The sequence below is a fragment of the Bos indicus x Bos taurus genome, chromosome 2 (genome assembly GCF_003369695.1).
Source record: "Bos indicus x Bos taurus breed Angus x Brahman F1 hybrid chromosome 2, Bos_hybrid_MaternalHap_v2.0, whole genome shotgun sequence".
Classification (NCBI taxonomy): Eukaryota; Metazoa; Chordata; class Mammalia; order Artiodactyla; family Bovidae; genus Bos; species Bos indicus x Bos taurus.
The window spans coordinates 120,468,120-120,492,865 of record NC_040077.1 but is presented as its reverse complement, the minus strand read 5'-3'; the positions used below and the strand labels follow the sequence as shown (position 1 = coordinate 120,492,865).

Below are 24,746 nucleotides of genomic sequence, written 5' to 3'. Positions count from 1 at the left end.
CAGCAGGATGGTCCAACCAAGGACATCCATCAGTTATGCAGCTACGCTAGGTGGGGAGCAGAAAATGGTTCTTCCAGACTTCAAGGTTCTATACCATCTGTGTGCTAAGGATGCTTTGATTAGGTTGTGCAGGGTGCCCTAGGGAGATACTGATGCAGAACAAGAAGTGCCTCTGACTTTCAGACAAGGAAGCAACCTAAAAGTCCACTGATGGAGGAATAGATAAAGAAGATATACACAATAGAGTATTACTCAACCATTAAAAAGAATGAAATAATACCATTTGCAGCAACACGCATGGATTGGGAGATCGTTATACTGAGTGAAGTAAATCAGAGAAGGAGAAATGTCAAAGGGCATCCCTTATATGTGGGATCTAAAAAGAAATGATACAAATGAACTTAGTTATAAACCAGAAAGAGACTCACAGACTTAGAGAACAAACTTATGGTTGCCAGGGTGAAAAAAATGGGGAAGGGGTAGTTAGAGAGTTTGGGATGGACATGTACAAACTGCTATATTTAAAATGGATAACCAACAAGGACCTACTGGGTAGCACATGGAACCCTTGCTCAATGTTATGTGGCAGCCTGGATGGGAAGGGAGTTTGGGAGAGAATGGATACATGTATAGGTAAGGCTGAGTCCCTGTACTATTCACCTGGAATTATCACAACATGGTTTGTTAATTGAATATATCCCAATACAAAAAAAGTTCATGTATATAAAAAAAGAATTGCCTCTGACTTTCAAGAAGCCTATAGCCTGACAACGGGATGTGAACACATATGTCAGACCAAAAGCTCTTTGGCCACACTGATTTATTTGACATGCTGCCTTCACTGTGTACCAAATTCTCCAACATGCACAAGACTGTTCTAAACTCTATTCTGTTCTACCACTGCCTTTTCCTGCACCAGCACCATGCTGTTTTAAAGACCATGTGTGTGTGTGAAGTTGCTCAGTCGTGTCCGACTCTTTGCGACCCCGTGGACTGTAGCCCACCAGGCTCCTCTGTCCATGGGATTCTCCAGGCAAGAATACTGGAGTGGGTTGCCATTTCCTTTATAAAATACTTTGCTATCTTGTAGAAGACATCCTCTTCTTTTTTCAAGAATGTCTTGGCTGTTCTAGTACAATTACAGTTTCAGATGAACGTTTCAGTTCGATTTTGAATAGCAGAGATATTGAATCTTCCTCAGCACTCTTGTTTATGCCCAGTGCTGGGCACTCTGAGGAGGCAGGCACTCAGTTCCTGCCCTTGGGAGCTCTCAAACCAACCGGGAAGTGTAACCAAACAAGAAGTGTAAAACAACAACAGGAATATCATGTTATGAGATGAGGAAACAAAAGCGGAAAAAGGAAGGAGTCCACCCAGAGGTAAGTACTGTGAGTTCCGTTGCTTCTCCAAGCTAGGAAAGTCTTGGTAGGCTCAATGGGGGAGGTGACATACTGGGCTTTGATGGATGCGCAGGAGCAGGAGTTCATTAGATATAAAAGAAGAAGCTCTTTTGAGAAAGTCAGAGAACGCTTCTTGGAGAGGGGGGGACACATTTTACTTGAGAAGTGAGTAGAAGTTTGCCCGATTCAGAAGATGGGATGCAGGGAGGTATTGCCCTGAGCTGAGAATATGACAAGAAGCATCGTTGAAGACATTTCATCTGGGTTTTGAGTTGGAGGATGCTGGAAGAGACAAATGAAAAGGACTTGATGAGAAAAGTAATACAAGGAGATGACATTTGGCCTGGGCTTCCAGGGACGAGTGGGCAGTTCACCAGATCAGAGGAGAGACACCGTCAGCAAAGGCTTCTCAGCGAATAGTAAATCTCCTGGCTTTCTGCACATTCTCTAAGACCCAAGATCCAGGAGCTAAGGGTCCCATGGCGTAGGCGCTCAGAATTCTGAGTTGGCGGTCCTGCAATACCGATTTACCAGCGTAGGCGAGTCGCGCAGGGGTCTCCCTGGGACTGAGGCTCAGGTTTGCGGAGCTGGCTAGCAGAGTTGAAGGCTTTATGTCGGAATCGACCAATGGGATGGCGGCACCCAGTTGCCAGGGCTACGGAGGGGCCGCCGAGTGGAGGCGGGGCTTGTGTGCCAGGGGCGGGGTCTGGGCGGGGCTTATATAAGTGGGTGGCGGGTGGAAGGCGGGGCGTGGGGGGTCGGTAGCTGCTGGGCGGGCGGGGCGCAGGCCGCGGGGCCCGAGCCGGGGGGAGCGAGCGAGCGGAGGCGCGGAGGATCCGATTCACTCGCTGGGGAGACCTATGGGCCGAAGCCGTGTAAATGCGTTTTAAGGCGAGTGCGGGGAGACCCTCGGGGAGCCTCGGGAGCGGGCGCTCTCGGCTCCGATGCTGACCTGCTCTCTGGCTACTCTTGCCTCCTCTCAGCAGGGGCCTCGGCTCCGCAACTGCCACTCCTCGGGGTGTTGCACAGGTTTCGAGGTCACCGGCGACCCCCCTAGCAGCGCGCCTGGCTCTGGCCCCCGCGAAGGAGCACGGGGCTTGGTAAGGGGGTTTTGTGGGGGCGGGACCTCGGCTGTGCACTCAGGAGGGCTCACCAGGACAGAATCTCAGTCCGCGGCCCCCACCCACCATGTGGAGCTCCTATGCATGCTTAGAATCCTAGCACATCAGGACCAGCCCGCCCCCGACTTTACAAACGGTGAAAGTAGACTCTGAGAGGGGGTCGGGCATATCCAGGGTCAGAGAGAGAGCTGAGACTCCTTGGTGGAGCCACCTGCGGCCACTTTAACTGGGCGTGGTCACGATAGGGGGGGGGGCACCTGGAAACTTCTCCCCTCGATTGTTCTGCCCTTTCCCTCTCATTCTTTCCCTTTTAACCAAAACCCTAATTTCAGAACTGGAAAGGATCACCAAAGCAATTTATCCATTTTACAGATGGGGAAACTGAGGTTCGGAGAGGCAATGACATCTAGGCATATAATACCTTGTCCCAGGCCAGAAGTCCTGATCGTCCTCACTTTCCTCAGTGAGCCTAAGCTCCCCAGGCTTGTGCTGGGGGCAGGGTGTGACAGGACTGGGTGCCCTGGCTTGGGGAGGGGAGGGGCGCAGCTGAGGCCAGTCCCCCAGCCGTCCCTCACTCTCCTCCCGCAGTGTATTGCATACTTTCTAAGGCGGCCGGAGGCAGCGGCAACTCCATCCAGCCCATCGGGTCCTCCCCCTCGGCATGGCTGGCTACCTGAGAGAAACGGACTTTGTGATGGTGGAGGAGGGTTTCAGCACCCGAGACCTGCTGGAGGAGCTCACTCTGGGGGCCTCACAGGCCACCACGGTGAGGGTCTGGGGGTGGGGGTGGGACCTCTATTCTCACAGCAGGCTCAGCTGCCCCCTAGGGCCCTCATCTGGTTGTTTTCACTCATTTGGTATTCTATCCTTGCTGTATGCAAGAGAACGGCTCATTTCATCTGCAAATACCTGGTCCTTGCCCCAATCCTGCCCCTCCTGTGTCCTCCACTTTCATGAACAACACTACCATCATCTACCCAGCCCTCTAAGTCAGAAACCTGGGAATCCTCACTTTCTCTCCCACACCTGGGCACCACAAGTTCTGTAAATTCAGCCTCCTTAAATTATCCTTCAGGGTGCAGGAGACATAAGAGATAAGGGTTAAATCCCTGGGTCAGGAAGATCCTCTGGAGGAGGGCATGGCAACCCACTTCAGTATTCTTGCCTGGAGAATCCCCATGGACAGAGGAGTCTGGAGGGCTACAGTCCATAGGGTCGCAGAGCCAGACACAACTGAAGGGACTTAGCACGCACACACGTGCTCTTCTGGAACCTCACTTTGTAGTTTAGGCCTCATCTCTTGATAACCCCCCTAAACTTTTCCCTGCCTCATCCCACCCCCTCCAACTTTATCACAGCCCTGCTCAAAATCTAAATTCTTTGGCAGTTTCCCACTGCCTACAGGATCCAAGTCAGAACCCCTCTGCCTTCATAGCCCCATTTCTGGCTTTTCCCAGGGTATGTATCGTGCTCCATCTGAACTGAACTACTCTGCTCATATTCCCCAATGATTCCATGTGCTCCATTATCACTCTGTTGTCCAGGCTGTTCCTTCAGCATGGAACACCCTTCTCCCAGCCTCTTTGCCTCTTACCTGTTTCTGCTGCTACTGCTAAGTCGCTTTAGTCATGTCTGACTCTGTGCGACCCCGTAGACGGAAGCCCACGAAGCTCCCCCATCCCTGGGATTCTCCAGGCAAGAACACTGAAGTGGGTTGCCATTTCCTTCTCCAATACCCGTTTCTACTCTTTACTTATCACTCATCTGTGTCACCTCTTCCTGATTGCCCCAGGCAGGTTTTGTACTTCTCCGGCTGCATTTTGTAGAAACTCCTGCTTAGCATTTCCTGAATGGGCTTGTAATTGCTTGCAGGGTTAGTTCTTGTCCAGACTCAAGGCCCTTTACGGCTAGAGCCCTGTCTGTTCATCTTTGTACCTTATTTAGCATACTTGCATAAATATGCTTGATCAGATGCCAAGTGGGCATCAGTAAAAAGGTGTTGCATAAAAGGGAAACTGAGGCGCAGGAAAGGTTTAAATAATGTAGTCTCACCCATGGCCTCATACACATCCAGCCATCAGCAGACAGTTGTCCACAGGTTTGGGCTGCAGTTCTACAATGGGACTACCTCAAGGCTTCATTGAGTTCCTAAACGTGAAAGCCAGTGGCTGAAGGCCATAGCTTTGGTCTTCAAGGAATTGATCTGGAGGAGAAAGATGTATATATAACCCAGTTCTGATACTTTGGCAACATGTGCAAAATGCAGTGCGAGCATTAAAGGCAGAATTGCCTTATTGGTTTGGGGCAGGTGGCATTTGAGCTGAAACTTGAAGGTAGATTAAGAATTTGCCAGACTCCTACGGGGGCAGGGTATTCTACATGGAGGCGTGGTGACAGTAAAGGCTGGGAGGTGGAAAATGATGGAAGACAGAGCTGGAGTTTGAGCTGCCGTGAGGGGAGGGACTGGAGCTGGATCACAGAACCTTGCACACCCTGTAGGCTTGGGGAGCCCCAGAGAATTTTAGAGCAGGGTACTTGGGGGGAACGTGGGTGGCATGCCCTAGCAGGGAGCTGAGTGGGGTCTCATCTTCACCCCTCTTCTTGGACAGGAAGAGGTCGCTGCCTTCTTCGTGGCCGACCTGGGTGCCGTGGTGAGGAAGCACTTCTGCTTTCTGAAGTGCCTGCCTCGAGTCCGATCCTTTTACGCTGTCAAGTGCAACAGCAGCCCGGGCGTGCTGAAGGTCCTGGCCGAGCTGGGGCTGGGCTTCAGCTGTGCCAACAAGGTGAGCCCCTATCCCCTACCTGCAAACTGACTTACTGAATGCTCACACCTGGCCCGATTGCAGCTGCTGCAATCGGGTGGACCAGGGGAGGCAGGAGTGACCTGTGGTGGCCCCTGTCCTCTGGGAGGAGTTTAAGGGATGAGGGAGGAATTTGCCAGCCTTGAAGTTCCGCATTGGAACCACATGTGTCCCTGGGCAGGTGGGTCACCTTTTTAATGGAGATTTTAAAACTTCTTGGCATAGAGCTATATGTGATATTCTTCTAATTAAGACATAACAAAAACATCTTTCTATCATTGGTTTTATTTTTTTCTTTTATAATATTAATGTGTGACTGTATTTTTTTTTTTAACTAATACTCTTAGAATTTTGTTATTGTTGCCAGTTCTGCTGCCAGGGAGGCCTGGCTTGCTGCGATTCACAGGGTTGCAAAGAGTCAGACATGACTGGGCGACTGATCTGATCTGATTGTCTTAATTCCCTCCTGCTCTCTTTAAGTTAGTTCGGTCACTCAGTCGTGTCCAACTCTTTGCAACCCCATGAATTGCAGCACACCAGGCCTCCCTGTCCATCACCAACTCCTGGAGTTCACACAAATTCATGTGCATCGAGTTGGTGATGCCATCCAGCCATCTCATCCTCTGTCGTCCCCTTCTCCTCCTGCCCCCAATCCCTCCCAACATCAGGGTCTTTTCCAATGAGTCAACTCTTTGCATGAGGTGGCCAAAGTATTGGAGTTTCAGCTTTAGCATCAGTCCTTCCAATGAACACCCAGGACTGATCTCCTTTAGAATGGACTGTTCTCTTTAGATTTGTTTATTTACTATCTCTATTCATTTTACTCCTGCAGTATGCTAGACACTCTGCTAGGTAGGGCTGGCAATGCAGTTCAGTTCAGTTCAGTCACTCATTTGTGTCTGACATTTTGTGACCCCATGAACCGCAGCACGCCAGGCCTCCCTGTCCATCATCAACTCCCGGAGTTTACCAAGACTCAACTCCATTGAGTTGGTGATGCCATCCAACCATCTCATCCTCTGTCGTCCCCTTCTCCTCTTGCCCTCAATCTTTCCCAGCAGCAGGGTCTTTTCAAATGAGTCAGCTCTTCGCATCAGGTGGCCAAAGTATTGGAGTTTCAGCTTCAGCATCAGTCCTTCCAGTGAATATTCAGAATTGATTTTCTTTAGGATTGACTGGTTTAATCTCCTTGCAGTCCAAGGAACTCTCAAGAGTCTTCTCCAACACCACAGTTCAAAAGCATCAATTCTTTGGTGCTCAGCTTTCTTTATAGTCCAACTCTCACATCCATACATGAACACTGGAAAAACCATAGCCTTAACTAGACGGATCTTTGTTGACAAATAATGTCTCTGCTTCTTAATATGCTGTCCAGGTTGCTCATAACTTTCCTTCCAAGGAGTAAGGGTCTTTTAATTTCATGGCTGCAATCACCATCTGCAGTGATTTTGGAACCCCCCAAAATAAAGTCAGCCACTGTTTCCACTGTTTCCTCATCTATTTGCCATGAATTGATGGGACCAGATGCCATGATCTTAATTTTCAGAATGTTAAGCTTTAAGCCAACTTTTTCACTCTCCTCTTTTCACTTTCATCAAGAGGCTCTTTAGTTCTTCACTTTCTGCCATAAGGGTGGTGTCATCTGCATATCTGAGGTTATTGATATTTCTCCTGGCAGTCTTGATTCCAGCTTGTGCTTCCTCCAGCCCAGCATTTCTCATGATGTACTCTGCATATAAGTTAAATAAGCAGGGTGACAATATACAGCCTTGACGTACTCCTTTCCCAATTTGGAACCAGTCTGCTGTTCCATGTCCAGTTCTAACTGTTGCTTCCTGACCTGCATACAGGTTTCTCAGGAGGCAGATCAGGTGGTCTGGTATTCCCATCTCTTTTAGAATTTTCCACAATTTGTTGTGATCCACACAGTCAAAGGCTTTGGCATAGTCAATAAGGCAGAAATAGATGTTTTATGCTTTTTCGATGATCCAGTTGATGTTGGCAATTTGATCTCTGGTTGCTCTGCTTTTTCTAAAACCAGCTTGAACATCTGGAAGTTCACGGTTCACGTATTGCTGAAGCCTGGCTTGGAGAATTTTGAGCATTACTTTACTAGCGTGTGAGATGAATGTAATTGTGTAGTAGCTGGAGCATTCTTTGGCATTGCCTTTCTTTGGGATTGGAATGAAAACTGACCTTTTCCAGTCCTGTGGCCACTGTTGACTTTTTCAAATTTGCTGACATATTGAGTGCAGCAGTTTCACAGCATCATCTTTTAGGATTTGAAATAGCTCAACTGGAATTCCGTCACTTCCACTGGTTTTGTTCGTAGTGATGCTTCCTAAGGCCCACTTGACTTCACATTCCAGGATGTCTGGCTCTAGGTGAGTGATCATCCCATCATGATTATCTGGGTCGTGAAGATCTTTTTTGTACAGTTCCTCTGCATATTCTTGCCACCTCTTCTTAATATCTTCTGCTTCTGTTAGGTCTATATCATTTCTGTCCTTTATTAAGCATAGAAGCAAGGTCCGATAGAAGCAAGGTCCAATGCTCTTAAAGAGCAATATTGCATAGGAACCTGGAATGTTAGGTTCATGAATCGAGCAAATTGGAAGTGGTCAAACAGGAGATGGCAAGAGTGAACGTTGACATTCTAGGAATCAGCAAACTAAAGTGGACTGGAATGGGTGAATTTAACTCAGATGACCATTATGTCTACTGCTGTGGGCAGGAATCCCTTAGAAGAAATGGAGTAGCCATCATAGTCAACAAAAGAGTCTGAAATTCAGTACTTGGATGCAATCTCAAAAACGACAGAATGATCTCTGTTCATTTCCAAGGCAAACCATTCAGTATCACGGTAATCCAAATCTATGCCCTAACCAGTAATGCTGAAGAAGTTGAAATTGAACAGTTCTATGAAGACCTACAAGACCTTCTAGAACTAACACCCAAAAAAGATGTCCTTTTCATTATAGGGGACTGGAATGCAAAAGTAGGAAGTCAAGAAACACCTGGAGTAACAGGCAAATTTGGCCTTGGAGTATAGAATGAAGCAAGGCAAAGTCTAATAGAGTTTTGCCAAGAGAATGCACTGGTCATAACAAACACCCTCTTCCAACAACAAAGAGAAGACTCCACCCATGGACATCACCAGATGGCTAACACCGAAATCAGATTGATTATATTCTTTGCAGTCAAATATGGAAAAGCTCTATGTAGTCAGCAAAAACAAGACCGGGAGCTGACTGTGGCTCAGATTGTGAACTCCTTATTGCCTAATTCAGACTTAAATTGAAAAAAGTGGGGAAAACCACTAGACCATTCAGGTATGACCTAAATCAAATCCCTTATAATTATACAGTTGAAATGAGAAATAGATTTAAGGGACTAGATCTGATAGATAGAGTGCCTGATGAACTATGGACGGAGGTTCGTGACATTGTACAGGAGACAGGGATCAAGACCATCCCCAAGAAAAAGAAATGCAAAAAAGCAAAATGGCTGTCTGAGGAGGCCTTGCAAATAGCTGTGAAAAGAAGAGAAGCAAAAAGCAAAGAAAAGGAAAGATATAAGCATCTGAATGCAGAGTTCCAAAGAATAGCAAGGAGAGATTAGAAAGCCTTCCTCAGCTGGCAATATAGTATTGAGTAAAACAGACTCTGTTGTCATTGAATTGAATGCACAGCTTATCTATCTTCATTCTGTTCTCACTTGATAAAGTCTTTTAGCTATAGAGTTTCCTATGAGACATAGTTTCCTCCGAGACATAGACAGGTTTGACATAGTTATGCATTCAGCAAGTACTTATTGAGCACCTACTGTGGGGTCAGGTTCTTTTCTCAGTGGGACTTAGCAAGTGACCAAAACAAAAAAAAGATTCTTCCTTCATGGAACTTGCTTTCTAAAGAACAAGCAAACAATGAAAATCTATGGTACTTTAGATGGTAAATGCTGTGGAGAAAATTACGGTCGGAAAGGGAAGTAGGGAAGAGACATGGTTGTTGGGAGAGAGGGTTGTACTTTTAGAAAGTTTGGCCAAGGAAGGCTTCACTGAGATCTGAACAGTGTTCTGCAGAAAACAAAGGATCAATCCCGGTGGATAACTAGGGGAAGAGCATTCCAGGCAAAAGGACCAGCAAGCGCCAAGGCCCTGAGGTGGGAGAAAGCCTGGTGGGCATTGGTTTGTGATATTGTTATTACTGTTATTTTTTAAAATGGTTAGTAATGATTGTTTTGGAGAAGGCAATGGCAACCCATTCCAGTACTCTTGCCTGGAAAATCCCATGGACGGAGGGGCCTGGTAGGCTGCAGTCCATGGGGTCGCTAGGAGTCGGACATGACTGAGCGACTTCACTTTCACTTTTCACTTTCATGCATTGGAGAAGGAAATGGCAACCCAATCCAGTGTTCTTGCCTGGAGAATCCCAGGGACGGAGAGCCCGGTGGGCTGCCGTCTATGGGGTCGCACAGAGTCGGATACAACTGAAGCGACTTAGCAGCAGCAGCAGTGATTGTTTTGAGAGGGAACCCCTTTTAAATCCTGATCAGCAATATGGCTGGGTGTTGTAAGGATTCTAGAAAGAGATCCTGAAGGAGACAGAAGGAGAGTTTGCCTGGGCGGCGTGCAGGGATGGAGGGATTCTAAGTGGAAGAAAGGTACGCACCAATGGTGGGGGTTGGAATGAGCAGGTTCACCTTCATCAGAGATACACATTAGTGTCCTTTGCAGATAAGTCTCTCTTTTGTCACCCATGAAGCCCCTTTGCATCAGTTCTTATTTTGCACACCAAGTTTCATGCATGGCCTACATAAGACCCGGTGAGGTATCTGAGGAGGAGATCACCATTTTGCAGTTGAAATTGGGGACCAGCTGCACCAAACTTGCTGATGGCAGAGCCAGGACTTGCCCCTTGCAGCTCTCAGAGTCTCTGCTCTGATCGAGGTGAAAGGGGACCCTTTTCCAGCCTGCTTAGTGTAGGAGTGAAGAACAAGACCAAACCTTACTGACTAGACTCCTCTGCTTCTGGAAACCTAGAGGTGGGCCCTGTGCTGGCCCTCAAGCTTCAGGACTGGCCTTCAAAGAGCAAAACTGTGGTGTTAGGGCTTAGAAGTCAGTGGGGAATGTTAAAAGCATCTACTGTTTGCCGAGGGCATCTGTTGTGCCAGGCTCTCTGCCAAGAGCTTTCTGTACATGATCTCATTTGATTCTCGAAACAACTCTGTAAAGTAATTATTATCACGGTGATTCTGACAACAGTCCCATGAGGAAGCAGTTAGCATATAAGGGAAGGAGGCCCAGAGGTTTGAGGGATGCACAGGGAAGGGCCACTTGATTATGGCGAGGGCCTCTGACTTTATGGCTGCTGTCTTCATGAAGGTCTTCTGGAGGGGATGGCAGAGATGGGACCCCTCCTGGGTAGGTGGGATCACCTAGCCCTTGGGTGCTTTTACTCCGAGGTGGTACAGCTTTTCTTGGAAGCCCGAGGCTGCCCTCTTCTGGTAGGCTAGAGCTGGTGGCCACCCTGTACAGCATCATGCTTTGGTGCTTCACGAGTGGCTCAGTGGTAAAGAATCCACCTGCAATCGCAGGAGACATGAGTTCAGTCTCTGGGTTGGGAAGACAGTTTGGAGAAGGAAATGGCAACCTACTCCAGTATTCTTGTCTGGGAAGTCCCACAGACAGAGGAGCCTGGCGGGCTACAGTCCATGGGGTCGCAAAGAATTGGATGCGACTAAGCACGCACACACATGCATGGCCAAGGGACAGGCGTGAGCTGGGGCTTTGTGTACAGATATGCCCCAGACAGGCTCCAGGGTCAAGGGCACCAACCATTCCTTATGTGGGGCTTTGGTCCACCCACCCACCTTCCCAAGGACCTTCTGTCATCTCTCCCGCGCCATCCCTTGCCCTCTCTTGTTGTCTCCCTCAGCATCCTCCCATCTTAAAAAGCCTTCTCTGGACACCACATTTCCCCCCGGTCCAATCCCTTGCTCCCTCTTGAAAACCAAACTGAGTTGTCTACACTCACTTATCTATACTCACTTGTCTCTTTCCCTTAGCACCCACTCCTTAAGCCACTGCTTCCTGACCTCCACTCATCATTTCAAGGAATTTCCTCTTACCAATGTCCCCAGTGATCTGCAGGATCCAGTGAGCACTTTATACTAAACACTCATCTTGAATTATTCAAATAATACATTGATTCATCTGCAGAAGAGAAGTAGAACATCAGCTTTATATCTCCAGAGATAATCAACATTCTGAGTTTGAGTTTGGTGGCTATATTCTAAAAATACTTACAAATATGATCCATAGAAAATATATAAAGTATGCTGTGATTTTGTAACAAAATATAAAATATTCATCTGGTACGCACCGTGCCTCAGTGGGTTTAAAACTCACCAGGCTGGAGATCTGTCTGTGTTGATGCATTTAGACCTTGTAGGGGACATTCCTTGATCCTCCTATGTTTTTTTTGCTCTTACCACGAAAAAATGTTTTGTTTGTTTTGTACTGTTTTTTGGAGTGTGTGCATGTGTGTGTGTGTGGAGCGAACATTTAACGTGAGATCTTTCCTCACAATTTTTTACGTATATAAGTAACTCAGATGGTGAAGGACAGGGAAGCCTGGCGTGCTGCAGTCCATGGGATCCCAAAGAGGCGGACACAACTGAGCGACTGAACAACAAGCAGTTGTTGACAATATGCACTGTGTCGTACGGCAGATCTCTAGAACTTATTCACCTTGCGGTACTGACACTATACCCACTGAATAGTAACTCCCCATTTGAAACACACTCTTTTTTTTTTTTAGTTTTTAGAATTTATTTATAATTGAAGTATATTTAAATTGCAATACTGTATTAATTACTGCTATACAATAAAGTAACTCAGTTATACATATATATATATTCTTTTTCATATTCTTTTCCGTTACAGTTTATCACAGGGTATTGAATATAGTTCCCTGTGCTGTACCGCAGGACTTTTTGTTTATCCTTTTTCTGTATACCAGTTTGTGTCTGCTAATCCCAAACTCCCAATTCAACCCTCTCCCACAGCCCATCCCCTTGGCAACCGCCAGTTTCCTCTCTAGGCCCCTGATTCTGTTTCTATTTCTTAGATAGGTTCAATTATGTCATAGTTTGGATTCCACATATAATAACATCTTAGAGTATTTGTCTTTCTCTTTCTGACTTACTTCACTTAGAATAATAATTTCTAGTTGCAGCCGTTGAAATATAGTCTTTTTAAAAACACAGGCATAACTTAGAGATATTGTGGGTTAGGTTCCAGACAACTACAGTAGAGGTCACAATAAAATGAGTCACATAAATATTTTGGTTTCCCAGTGCATATAAAAGCTATGCTTATACTATATTGTAGTCTATTAAATGTGCAGTAAGTAGCATTATGTCTTAAAAAAACATACCTTAAGTAAAATGTACATACCTTAAGTCAAAAGTATTTTATTTCTAAAAAATGCTAACTATCATCTGAGGCTTCAGTGAGTTGTGATCTTTTTGCTGGTGGACAGTCTTGCTTCGATGTTGATGGCTGGTCGTTGATCAGGGTGGTGGTTGCTGAAGTTTGGGGTGGCTGTTTCTTAACGGATAGCTCTACTTTTCACTTGAACAGCTAGAGGTTGTTGTACGATTATTAATTGGCCTAATTTCAGTATGGTTGGGTTGTTATGTCTCAGGGAATAGGGAGGCCCAAAAAGAGGGAGAGAGAGTTGGGGAATAGCTAGTGGGTGGAGCCATCAGAACACACAACATTTATCCATTAAGTTCATCATCTCATATGGGCGCAGTTCGTGGCACCCCAAAACAATGGCAATAGTCAAATCAAGGATCATTGATCACAGATCACCATAACAGATACAATTACACTGAAAATGTCTGAAATATCCAGAGAATTACTAAAATGTGACACAGGTGAAGTGAGCAAACGCTGTTGGAAAAATGGTGCCAGTAGACTCGCTTCACTCAAGGTTGCCACAAACTATCAATTTTAAAGAAAAACCCCAATATCTGTGAAGCACAGCAAAGTGAAGTCTGACAGTGAAGTCTGAGGCCTCTGACAGTGCAGGCGTCTCCCGCCCAGATGTGAACTGTAAGACAGGGTTACCTCGGCAGGAATGGCATAGTAACCTCTGCATTGTCCTGCCTCTTCTGGAGACGCTGTCTCTTCCCCTCTGCCAGTCCTATGCCAGCTTGCCCCTCTCTCTAGCTGGAAGTGTTCCTCTGGATTCCAGCTCAGGCTCCCTTCTTTTATAAACTCTCCATCTTCCTAGGGGATTTCATCTCCCATGGCTTCAAATATCCCCAAGATGCCACCACCTCCCCAGTTTTTGTTTTTTTTAATTAACTTTTTGGCTGCCCTGGGTCTTCGTTGCTTTTGCAGGCTTTTTCTAGTTATGGGGAGCAGGTGCTGCTCTTTGTTGCGGTGCTCCTCTGCGGTGACCTCTCGTTGCAGACCATGGGCTCAATAGTTGTGGTGCATGGGCCCAGTTGTGCTGCAGCCTGTGGGATCCTCCCAGACGAGGGATCAAACCCGTGTCCCCTGCATTGGCACGCGGACTCCTAGTTGATACTACAGGATGCCTGGAGCCCAGCGTGTTCAAATGCATTCACAATCTTCCCTTCAAGAGGGGCCCCTAGGTCTGCTGGGTGTGAAGTCCCCCTCTTACCCCACATCCCCACGTGCCATCCATCAGCAAGCTTGCCAGCCCTGCCTCCAGACCACACCCTGCCCCCTTCCTAGCACAGCCTGTCGTGTCCCCGGGGAGGTCCTTCCGGGCCCTCCCTTGGTCCGTTTCCACATGATGTCTGGAGTGACAAGCACTTAGGCCTTGCCTTCAAGATGCACATCTGACCATGTCCTTTTCCCTCTTGCGATTCCATCAAACCATCTCCCACAACCTGCAGCGTCGAATATAAATCCACATCGGCCTTCTTGTTCTCCCCGTTGGCTCTGCCTGCCTCCCTCCAACCTCGTCCTCCCACACTGGTCACCCTGCCCAGACCACACCAGCATTCTCTGCTCCTCCATCAGGCTGAGCACAGTCTTATCTCAGAACCTCCGCACAGGCCGCTTCCTGTACCAGAAATATTCTTTGCTTCCCTTCCAGCCTGGCTGACTCCTCCTGCAGGGCTCAGCTCAAATCTATTTTTTTCATTGAAGTACAGTTGATTTACAATATTGTGTTAGTTTGGGGTGTACAGCAAAGTGGTTCTGTTATATATATGTGTGTGTGTGTGTATATATATTTAAAATTCTTTTCCATTATTATAGCATTGAACATAGTTCCCTGTGCTATATGGTAAATACTTGACCTATTCTGCATATGGATGAGTGCATCTGTCAATCACATACTCCCAGTTTATCCCTCCCCTGCCTTCCCTTTGGTAGCCATGTGTTTACATTCTATGTCTGAGTCTGTTTTGTAAATAAGTACATTTGTGTCACATTTTAGACTCCACATATAAGTGATATCATGTGGTGTTTTTCTTTCTCTAACTTATTCACTTACTGTGATAATCTCTAGTTCCGTCCACATTACTGCAAATGGCAGGGTTTCATTTTTTATAGCTGCGTAATATTCCATTGTGTGTATCTACCACATCTTCCTCATCTCCTGATCTGTAATTGGACACTTAGGTTGCTTCCATGCCTTGACTATTATAAACAGTGCTGCAATGAACACTGTGGTACATGCATCTTTTCAAATTGCAGCTTTCATCTTTTCTGGGTATATGCCCAGGAGTGGGGTTACTGGATCATATATATGGCAGCTCTATTTTTAGTTTTTTTAAGGAACCTCCCTTCTATTTTCCTTAGTGACTATACCAATTTACATTCCCACCAGCAGGCTAGAAGGGTTCCCTTTTCCCCACACTTTCTCCTCAGCTTAAATTTCTGACCCTCAGAAAGCTGCCTGCCACACCTCTCACCCAGGTCTCTGCATCCCACATTCTCTAGTATCCCATACTTTTTCTCTATGGCTCCTATCCATTTGTAACTCTATCACTATTCAGTGTTCATTCGTTCCTCCCCTTCTTTCCCATCTGTCTGAAAGCTCCACAGTCAGACCCTGTCTGCTTTACTCAGCGCTTTGCTTTCATTTGCATTTGTCACAGAGCCTGGCGACTCGATAGATGCTCAAGAGACACTTGCCAGGGCAGCATTGAGGTGTCTTCTCCGCCGAAGTGCTGTGGTTGAGAGCCAGTGTGCTAAAGTCGCACAGTCCTGGGTTAGAATTCCAGCTGTGCCACCTGCAAGCCATGTGACTTTGAACAAGTCACCTAAGGCCTCTCGGGGCCTCTGTTCCCTGTCTCATAAGATTATTATGAGGATGATGAGAATGTCTATAAAATATTTAATGCAATGACTGGCATATGGTAATCCGTCAATGAGTGACAATGGTTATTATTTAAATAACTATAATCCAAGCTCAACCACAGGTCCCCAAAGTGCAACCCTTGCCGCTTCCTCTCACCTCATGGGTGAAGCCAGGAGCGGAACCACATTTTCATATCTGCAGAGAGGCAGGGTCTTTGGAAGCAAGCTCTGATGACGGCAGTTTCAGCTCTGGAGGGGGACCTTTGTTTCTCCGTCTGCTGTGTCACCGGCTGTGTCACTCAGACAGGTGGGCTCCTTTGAACTCAATTTCGTCCTCTGTAGGATGTGGCCATAAATATTTCATGGGATAGTTACAGACATCACATGAGATAATGCACATAAATACCTCATGCTGAAAAGTTGCTACATTAAAATTACATAGTCTTGTTACAAACTCAGGATGGCTAACGATGGCCCTGTGTGTCTCTACCATGTTTCAAAACTGCTTCTTTGTTAATCATGGAGAGTCAGGTTTGAGTTTGAAAGTTGGTTCTGCCTCCTACTTGCTGTGTGGCCTCTCTGAGCATGTTTTTTTCTCTGTAGAATGGAGCTAATAACCTTCTGGCGGGGTATTGTAAGGAGGAAATAAGAGCGAATCTAAAACAAGGGTTGACAAATTATGGATGGTGGGTTTTGCAGGGTTTTACTGGCCCACGGCCACGTTCACTCACTTATGCTTTATCTGTGGCTGCTTGGTGTTACAAAGGCAGTTTAGCTATGCAGAAACTACTGGCTCAGAAAACGTAAAATATTTACTCTCTGGCCTTTCATGGGAAAAGTTTGTCAAGGCCCATGTAAAGCCTCTCATTCGGTGCCTCCTTGTGGTAGGTGCTCCATGCCCATGGTCGCTTTCTTCACCAACACCATCATCGTTGTCTGTATCATTAGTGCAGCAATCAGGTGAAGCACTGTTCTGGAAAGATGAGGAGGAAGAGGCCTTGCTGGAGCACCCGACACAGTGCCACACACAGGGCCGGCCTTTGGATGTGGATGACCTGTGCCAAGAAGACTCTTGAGCTGGCAAACTTTCTAATACATCAAATAATATTCTCTATCCATTTAAATCTGCCAGGAAAATATGTCAGAAGTCTGTTTTCAGGGCCACCATGAATCTGTACAGTGCCTTTGTGGGAATTAAAAAATGTATCTTGAAGACACTGTTACAAATACATAGAGTTTGTTAGAGTAAGATGCTCACCATTCAGTTCAGTTCAGTTCAGTCGCTCAGTCGTGTCCGACTCTTTGCGATTAGGAAGTTGTAGTAAACATACCAGTATACTATGTAGTCTCTGAATGGAGCTTCCCAGGTGGTGCAGTGTTTAAGAATATGCCTACTAATGCAGGAGACACAGGAGACCTGGGTTCGATCCCTGGGTTGGGAAGATCCCCTGGAATAGGAAATGGCAACCCACTCCAGTATTCTTGCTGGGAAAATTCCATGGACAGCAGAGCCTGGTGGGCTATAGTCCATGGGGTTGCAAACAGTCGGATACAACTGAGCGACTGAATACGCATGCGTGATTCTCTGAATGGGGCCCCACCCTCCCTAGGATTGAGCGGTTCACCCTCTGCACAGCTGTACGTGGCAGCCCTTCTTGTCAACCGGGAATCAGTGTGAGTTCTGATTGTTGTGTATCTGTTGTCTAAAAGTGAGGCCCACTTCTTATGGACCTCCTTAGGCATAGCTATGACTTTGCCCCTCATCTGTGCTTCCTTGGCCTCCATGGGCCCAGCAGGCTCTGGCGCTTCCTCACCACCACCTTTGGGACCCCACAGGCAGAGATGGAGTTGGTCCAGCATATTGGTGTCCCTGCCAGTAAGATCATCTATGCCAATCCCTGTAAGCAAATTGCACACATCAAGTATGCTGCCAAGCACGGGGTCCGGCTGCTGAGCTTTGACAACGAGATGGAGCTGGCAAAGGTGGTGAAAAGCCACCCCAGTGCCAAGTAAGCTGAGAACCACTCAGGTGGGAGGCTGGGCTGTGGGTGAGGGTGGGGGGAGTAGGCGAAATAGGGCTGGGGCTGAGGATCCTGCCCTGGAGCCGGCCATAGCCACAGGAGGTTGGGGCGGGCACTCCTGGGCTGGACCCAGGATGCCAGAGCCTGACTAGGGTGGAGATAGAAATGATGGATTACAGTCCAGGCAAAGCCCAGGGTACTGCAGAGGTCAAAGCCGTGGCAGAGGGAGCAGTGGTCAGGAAAGTTACACGGAGGAGGCGGCATTTGAGGTGGGCCTTCAGGGGTGACTGCCATCTGGAGTGGGCATAAACAGTGCATCAGAGGGAGCTGCAGGAGCAAGCACATGGAGGCCGGAAGCAGCACAGGGCATTTGCAGGATAAGCAGAAATTGATGTTGCTGGATCATACCATGTGCGGCCGGGGGTGAAGAAGTCAGTGATGCTGGTCACAGGGCAAGGACCCCGATGCACGTGGGCTTTGGAAGGGGTCAGGGCTGGACATCTTTTTCAGGGTGTCCCCCTCACCTGGTCACTGGACACGCTGGAGGGGCCAAGAGGGGCACCACTCGGGTTCACCCAAAGCAGCTTCCGTTTTGACTATTTCACATACTGAGGATATAGGTGTTTTCAATAAGACTGTTTAAAAAAAAAAGGTCCCCTCCACCCCACCATACAAGAGAAGTTGGAAAAGCCTGGCTGATTGGGAGGAAGTAGGGCTGCCCAGGGGGAAACTGGTGAAATTGGGACCAGGGCAGGGGTCCCATGGAAGGGTCCGGGGACATTTAGGGAGTGGATTGGACAGTACTCAGAGGTTGACTGGCTGTGCAGGGGGAGGAAGGGGGCCGGGGCTTATGGGGTTGGACATAGCTCTGAGCCATGAGGGTTCATCCCCCTTGACTAGAGAAGACGTGGTTGGTGTAGGGGAAGCGGGCTCCCACCCCCGCCGAGGTGCTGCGCCCTGTCTCCCCCCTCAGGATGGTTCTGTGCGTTGCCACGGAGGACTCCCACTCTCTGAGCCGCCTGAGCCTCAAGTTCGGAGCCTCGCTGAAATCTTGCCGACACCTGCTTGAGAATGCCAAGAGGGACCATGTAGAGGTGGTAGGTGTGAGGTGAGTGCTGGAACCCCGCCATCCCCCACCATACCCGCTGCCTCCTGCTTCTTTCCCAGGACTTACTCAATTCTGTGTGGAACCTCCCCCAGGGCCCCCAAGGCAGGCCTGTCCCTGGGTCTGGAATTCTGCTATTTGAGAGTTTCCTCCTTTTGGAAAGAAGGTTTGGAGTGTCCCACCGCCCCAACCCCATAGTCTGCAGAACGTCCTGTCCCAGGAGGTTCCAGGAGGGACCTGGCTTTGCAGGAAGTGTCCCTGGCCTGAAGCCAAAGGTCATCCTGGCACACCTTGGCTCTGCCGCTTTTCTGGTGGGGATGTGGAAGGAGCCAGAACTATGACCTGATGATATAACTTTCCTATGCTATGCATTTCGCATGGCCAGGCACTGTGCTAAATACACGTCCCGCAATTGTGGGACCTTATCCCCACTTTATAGATGGAGAAACTGAAGCATGGCCGGCCACACTGCTCAGTGAGATATACATTAGTTCTGGCTGACTTTGGGGCCCTAGCCTTCATCCTAGGAAGGCTCAGCCTCCAGAGGCAGCGTGGAGGGAGGAGAGGGGCACCAAGTGCCAAAGGTCCTTGGATCTAGTCTCCTGTCCACCTTCATTTGCCACATGGCCCTTGGCAACCCCCTCAACCTTTTAGGCCCACAGTCACTGCATCTGGAAAATGGGCACAGCGCCCAGTATGCTTGGGCAAGGCTGCTGCTGGCTGAGGCTGAAGTGGTGATACCCGGGGTCCTGTGTGTAAGCCAAGACTCTTCCTCCCCAGTTTTCACATTGGCAGTGGCTGTCCTGACCCTCAGGCCTACGCTCAGTCCATTGCGGACGCCCGGGTTGTGTTCGAAATGGGTGCTGAGCTGGGCCACAGGATGCACATCCTGGACCTTGGTGGCGGCTTCCCCGGAGTGGAGGACGCCAAAGTGAGATTCGAGGAGGTAAGTGGGGTCACAGGTGTTGCGCTGGGCTGGGCGAGGGTTGGAGGGAGGGCTACAGTGATCCTGGGAAGCCCACTGCGAGTGGGTCCTCTGTACTATGTACTGCGCTCGGTGGTTTGCCTGGATTATCTCATTATTAACCCTGTGTTACAGCTGAGCAAACTGAGGCTCACAGAAGCTACTTCATTTCCTGAGTCCATGGCAGGGCCGGCTGCGCACCCAGCTCTGCCCGGACTCTGAACATGCACATATTTGAGGCTTAATCGGGCCATATCTGCATAAGTCATAAGGCTTTCTGAGGGCCTGGGTGTGCCCTGTTCACCCTCCTATGGGATGATGAGAAATCAAGTTGGGCAGGGGAAGGAAAAGCCAACCTTCTATCCACTTCTAGTCCATCTGTCTCCTTCCCACCTGCAAGTTTCAGTTCAGTTCAGTCGCTCAGTTGTGCCCGACTCTTTGCGACCTCATGGACTGCAGCACACCAGGCCTCCCTGTCCATCACCAACTCCCGGAGTTTATCCAAACTCATGTCCATTGAGTCAGTGATGCCATCCAACCATCTCATCCTCTGTCGTCCCTTTCTCCTCCTGCCTTCAATCTTTCCCAGCATCAGGGTCTTTTCAAATGAGTCAGCTCTTCCCATCAGGTGGCCAAAGTATTGGAGTTTCAACTTCATCATCAGTCCTTCCAATGAATATTCAGGACTGATTTCCTTTAGGATGGACTGGTTGGATCTCCTTGCAGTCCAAGGGACTCTCAAGAGTCTTCTCCAACACCACAGTTCAAAAGCGTCAATTCTTCGGCACTCAGCTTTCTTTATAGTCCAACTCTCACATCCATACATGACTACTGGAAAAATCATAGCCTTGACTAGATGGACCTTTGTTGGCAAAGTAATGTCTCTACTCTTTTGGTCATAACTTTCCTTCCAGGAAGTAAGCGTCTTTTAATTTCATGGCTGCGGTAACCATCTGCAGTGATTTTGGAGCCCCAAAAAACAAAGTCTGTCACTGTTTCCACTGTTTCCCCATCTATTTGCCATGAAGTGATGGGACTGGATGCCAAGATTCAGTTCAGTTCAGTCGCTCAGTCGTGTCCGACTCTTTGCGACCCCATGAATCGCAGCACGCCAGGCCTCCCTGTCCATCACCAACTCCTGGAGTTTACTCAGACTCACGTCCATCGAGTCAGTGATGCCATCCAGCCATCTCATCCTCTGTCCTCCCCTTCTCCTCCTGCCCTCAATTAAATCAGGAAAAATGTGTCATTGCAATCCCCACTGGAACCACTAGGGGTCGCTTTTCCTTAGTAAGTGCCTCATTCTGGAATATTAACATCTTGGAACTGAATTTAAGAAAATAATCTGTGACGGACACTAAGAATTAGCTTCAAAGATGAGCATTGCAACATTCTTCGTAACAGAAGTTCAGTGGACTTCCCTGGTCCAACTAACACTCTGCTGCTGCTGCTGCTGCTGCTGCTAGGTCGCTTCAGTTGTGTCCAACTCTGTGCGACGCCATAGACAGCAGCCCACCAGGCTCCCCTGTCCCTGGGATTCTCCAGGCAAGAACACTGGAGTGGGTTGCCATTTCCTTCTCCAATGCATGAAAGTGAAAAGTGAAAAGTGAAAGTGAAGTCGCTCAGGGATTGGCTAAATTACAGTACATTCTTTTTATGTAAAATATTTTTACTTTTATAAAGATATAATTTTTTATAAAAATGTTTTTATAAAAATATTTATCATATGGAAATGATACCAGTATATTTTATGGGTAAATGCAAATAAGATTTATTAAAATATTTTTATTTTTAAATCTTTCTCTTTAATTACTTAAAAAAAGTTATTTTAACTGAAGGATAATTGTTTTACAGAAGTTTGTTTTCTGCCAAACATCCACATGAATCAGCCATAGGTATACATATGTTCCCTTCCTCTTGAACCTCCCACCTCTCTAGATTGTCACAGAGGCTCTGTTTGAGGTCCCTGAGTAAATTATGGTATATTCTTATGTAAAAAGAATTTACATAGATTTACATACATAGAGAGATCATTCAATTTATTGAGTAAAGCAGGTTATAAAAACCTGTATACTTATAGCCCTATTATGTTTATAATAAAAAATCAGATTTTCAGGTTTGTATAAAAAGAAATTAAAGGAGTGATTCCAATAAGTTAGCATTGAATAGGTTAATCTGGGGTTAGAATTAGGGGTGACTTTGGTCTTCTTTTTCCTTCTCTATCTTGTCTATAAAAATATGTTGTTTAGCATACTGGTTACTCAGCAAAGAAAGATCTGCATCACAGATTCTGCCATCTGAGTACCAACTGTCAGATTAAAAGTTCCTTTTTCCATTGTGGGGGGCATTGAAGGGTGATTTTCAAGGGTAAGGGTCTTGACCCTGCTCCATCTTTGCCTGCCTGCCTTGGCCAGCTGTCTGTGGTTACCAGCTGGGGTCTTAGCAGCTGCCAAGTTCTTCTTCCTGAAATCAAAGCTGCTTTCAAGAAGTAAGACTTGGAGCTGTAGCTAGTCTCCAGCATAAACCCCACATTTCAAACATGTAATTGTCTCTCTACCCTCAGATTGCTTCTGTGATCAACTCAGCCTTGGACCTATACTTCCCGGAGGGCTGCGGTGTGGACATCCTTGCCAAGCTGGGGCGCTACTACGTGACCTCGGCCTTCACCTTGGCAGTCAGCATCATTGCCAAGAAGGAGGTTCTTCTGGATCAGCCAGGCAGGGAGGGTAGGTTCCAGGTGGGCAGTGGAGGCCTGTTCTTCCCTAAAGCCAAGGACGGTTGTTGGCTAGGCTGGGTCTGATTTTAGGGGGTGGGGAAATCTGAAGACTGGCTCCTTCTTTAGGGAAATTGACAGTCATGTCTCCTCACCCCCAAGACACTCTTTTAGCATCTTTTTTTTCCCCCTGTGCATGTTTATATTTTATGAAGATTGAGATCAAAGCAACCTTGGGGAGAACAGATACTTTATTAAACCTATTGTATATGGGTTTCCTATGTGGTGCAGTGGTAAAGAATCTGCCTGCCAATGCAGGAGATGCAAGAGACACAGGTTCGATCCCTGGGTCAGAAAGATTCCCTGGAGAAGGAAATGGCAACCCACTGTAGTATTCTTGCCTGGAAAATCCCATGGACAGAGGAGCCTGGCGGGCTACAGTGCACGGGGTTGCAAAGAGTTGGACATGACTGAGCACACATTTTATAGTACAGATGAGGAAATTGAGAGCCAGACAGAATACAAGTGAGTTGCTTAAGAGCTAGTAAGTGGTAAACCCTGCATTTGACCCCATGTTTGTCTCCTTTCCAGAGTCCAAGCTCTTACTCATCCTACTGCTTCTCATAACATAATGAAAATAATTGACAACAACTTATACTGGTCTAAGCCCATTTTGCAGACTACAGAACATAGGCATGAAGAGGATGAGTCACTCACCCAAGGTCACACAGCTGAGAAGGGGGCAGCGCCAGGGTTCAAGTCCAGGCTAGGCTGACTCATGGACAGAGGAGCTTGGCGGGCTACAGTCCGTGGGGTCGCAAAGAGTTGGACACGACTGAAGCGACTAACACTTTCAGGCTGACTCAAGGCTTTTCTGTCCACACTGCCAACATCAGTGCTCCTCACTGGCCTTCCGATAGATCAGTCCTCTCAGCAGACTCTTGAGTGAGAGGTCTGACTCTGATCTTGGAGCTTTTTTCTCTGCTCTGGGACCCCCAGCCTGAAGGTCTGGGTGTTTTTCCCAGAGATGGGTGGTAGGCTCCAGGTGGAAGGTCTTCTTTGTGTGTATGTGTGCATAGCGATGGAATTCTTCTGGCCTCCTTTCCAGATCTGGGATTATACTTTCTAGCCCAGCCTGGAGACCCGACTTCTCATTCCAGCTCATGCGTTGCCCCACTGTGCATACTTCTGAGCCGCTGACTCAGTCTCTTGGGGTCTTGAGTTCTGGTGGGCTGCTTTTCAGCCTTTGCTGGGGCATCGAGGGGCTCAGGTGCAAGCCTGGAGGGTGTTCTAGGCAGGGTTGCTCAGCTGCCAGGTGTTTCCAACCCAGCCATGAACACAGGAGGAGGCAGGAGCAGCCCCATAGCTGAGGAGGGGCAGCCCTCCTGTCTGCTTGCTGAGCCCGCCGTTGTCCCACCCCCTCACATGCTGCTTGTGCCCCCCGACCCCTCCCCTCCCTGCAGAGGAAACCAGTTCCTCCCCCAAGAGCGTTGTGTACCACCTTGGCGAGGGCGTGTATGGAGTCTTCAACTCAGTCCTGTTTGACAGCGCCTGCCCCGCCCCCATCCTGCAGAAGGTGAGCCTGCCCTGCTGGGCCTGTTTTCAATTGTGTGGGTGCATTTAAAGAACATTTTTTTTTTGGTGTGTGTTGTTATCTAATTTTAAAAAAGTAAAACATATTTGTTGGAGAAAACAGACACTAAGAAGGAAGAAGCTTATCACCCCTAATTCCACCACATGGAGATAGACCCCTTGAATATTTAGATTTCAGTCTTTTAAAAAACGTGTTATACTTTTCCCCCATAAAGTTGGGATCATATTCATTTGTAACCTGATTCTTTTTCACTTCATATGGGGTGTGCATGCCATTCACGAATCTTTAACAACATGCTTCTTGATGACCATATAATATTTTAGGCAATCTAACTCTAGCAATTATCCATTTGGTTTCCTGTTTTTGAGCTTCCTGAGTCTATCTTGACATCCATCTCTGATCACTGCTCGTGGGCTGGGTCTTCACTGTGCTGCGTGGGCTTCGTTTCCCCAGAGCATGTGGGATCTTAGTTCCCTGACCAGGGATCGAAACTTCATCCCCTGCATTGCAAGGCAGATTCTTAACCACTGGATCACCAGGGAAGTCTAAAAATTCATTTTATTGAGTTTTTCCATGTTAACAAGGGAAGAGGAATAGATAGAAGGTTCCTCCTAGCCTACTGAATCCAGCCCAGGGCCTCTGGCAGCTTTAGTGGGCTTCGTTAGGAGGGGAAAGA

At 47.6% G+C, this 24,746-nt stretch overlaps 1 protein-coding gene across 6 annotated transcripts in view; it reads left to right on the top strand.

The window, feature by feature from the left end:
• The first annotated feature begins 2,188 nt into the window (after nt 1-2,188).
• Nucleotides 2,189-24,746, top strand: part of AZIN2 (antizyme inhibitor 2) — a 45,179-nt gene continuing 22,621 nt past the window's right edge. For 2 of the 6 annotated variants that reach the window (XM_027516674.1, XM_027516638.1), the window contains exons 1-9: nt 2,256-2,291; nt 2,384-2,500; nt 3,110-3,287; nt 5,131-5,304; nt 17,510-17,682; nt 18,668-18,802; nt 19,580-19,745; nt 22,327-22,489; nt 23,940-24,052. In XM_027516674.1, coding sequence (XP_027372475.1) covers nt 3,183-3,287; nt 5,131-5,304; nt 17,510-17,682; nt 18,668-18,802; nt 19,580-19,745; nt 22,327-22,489; nt 23,940-24,052 — 1,029 coding nt within the window. In that variant the 5' untranslated portion in view covers nt 2,256-2,291; nt 2,384-2,500; nt 3,110-3,182. The other 4 variants (XM_027516629.1, XM_027516649.1, XM_027516658.1 and 1 more) reach the window with 4 other exon arrangements.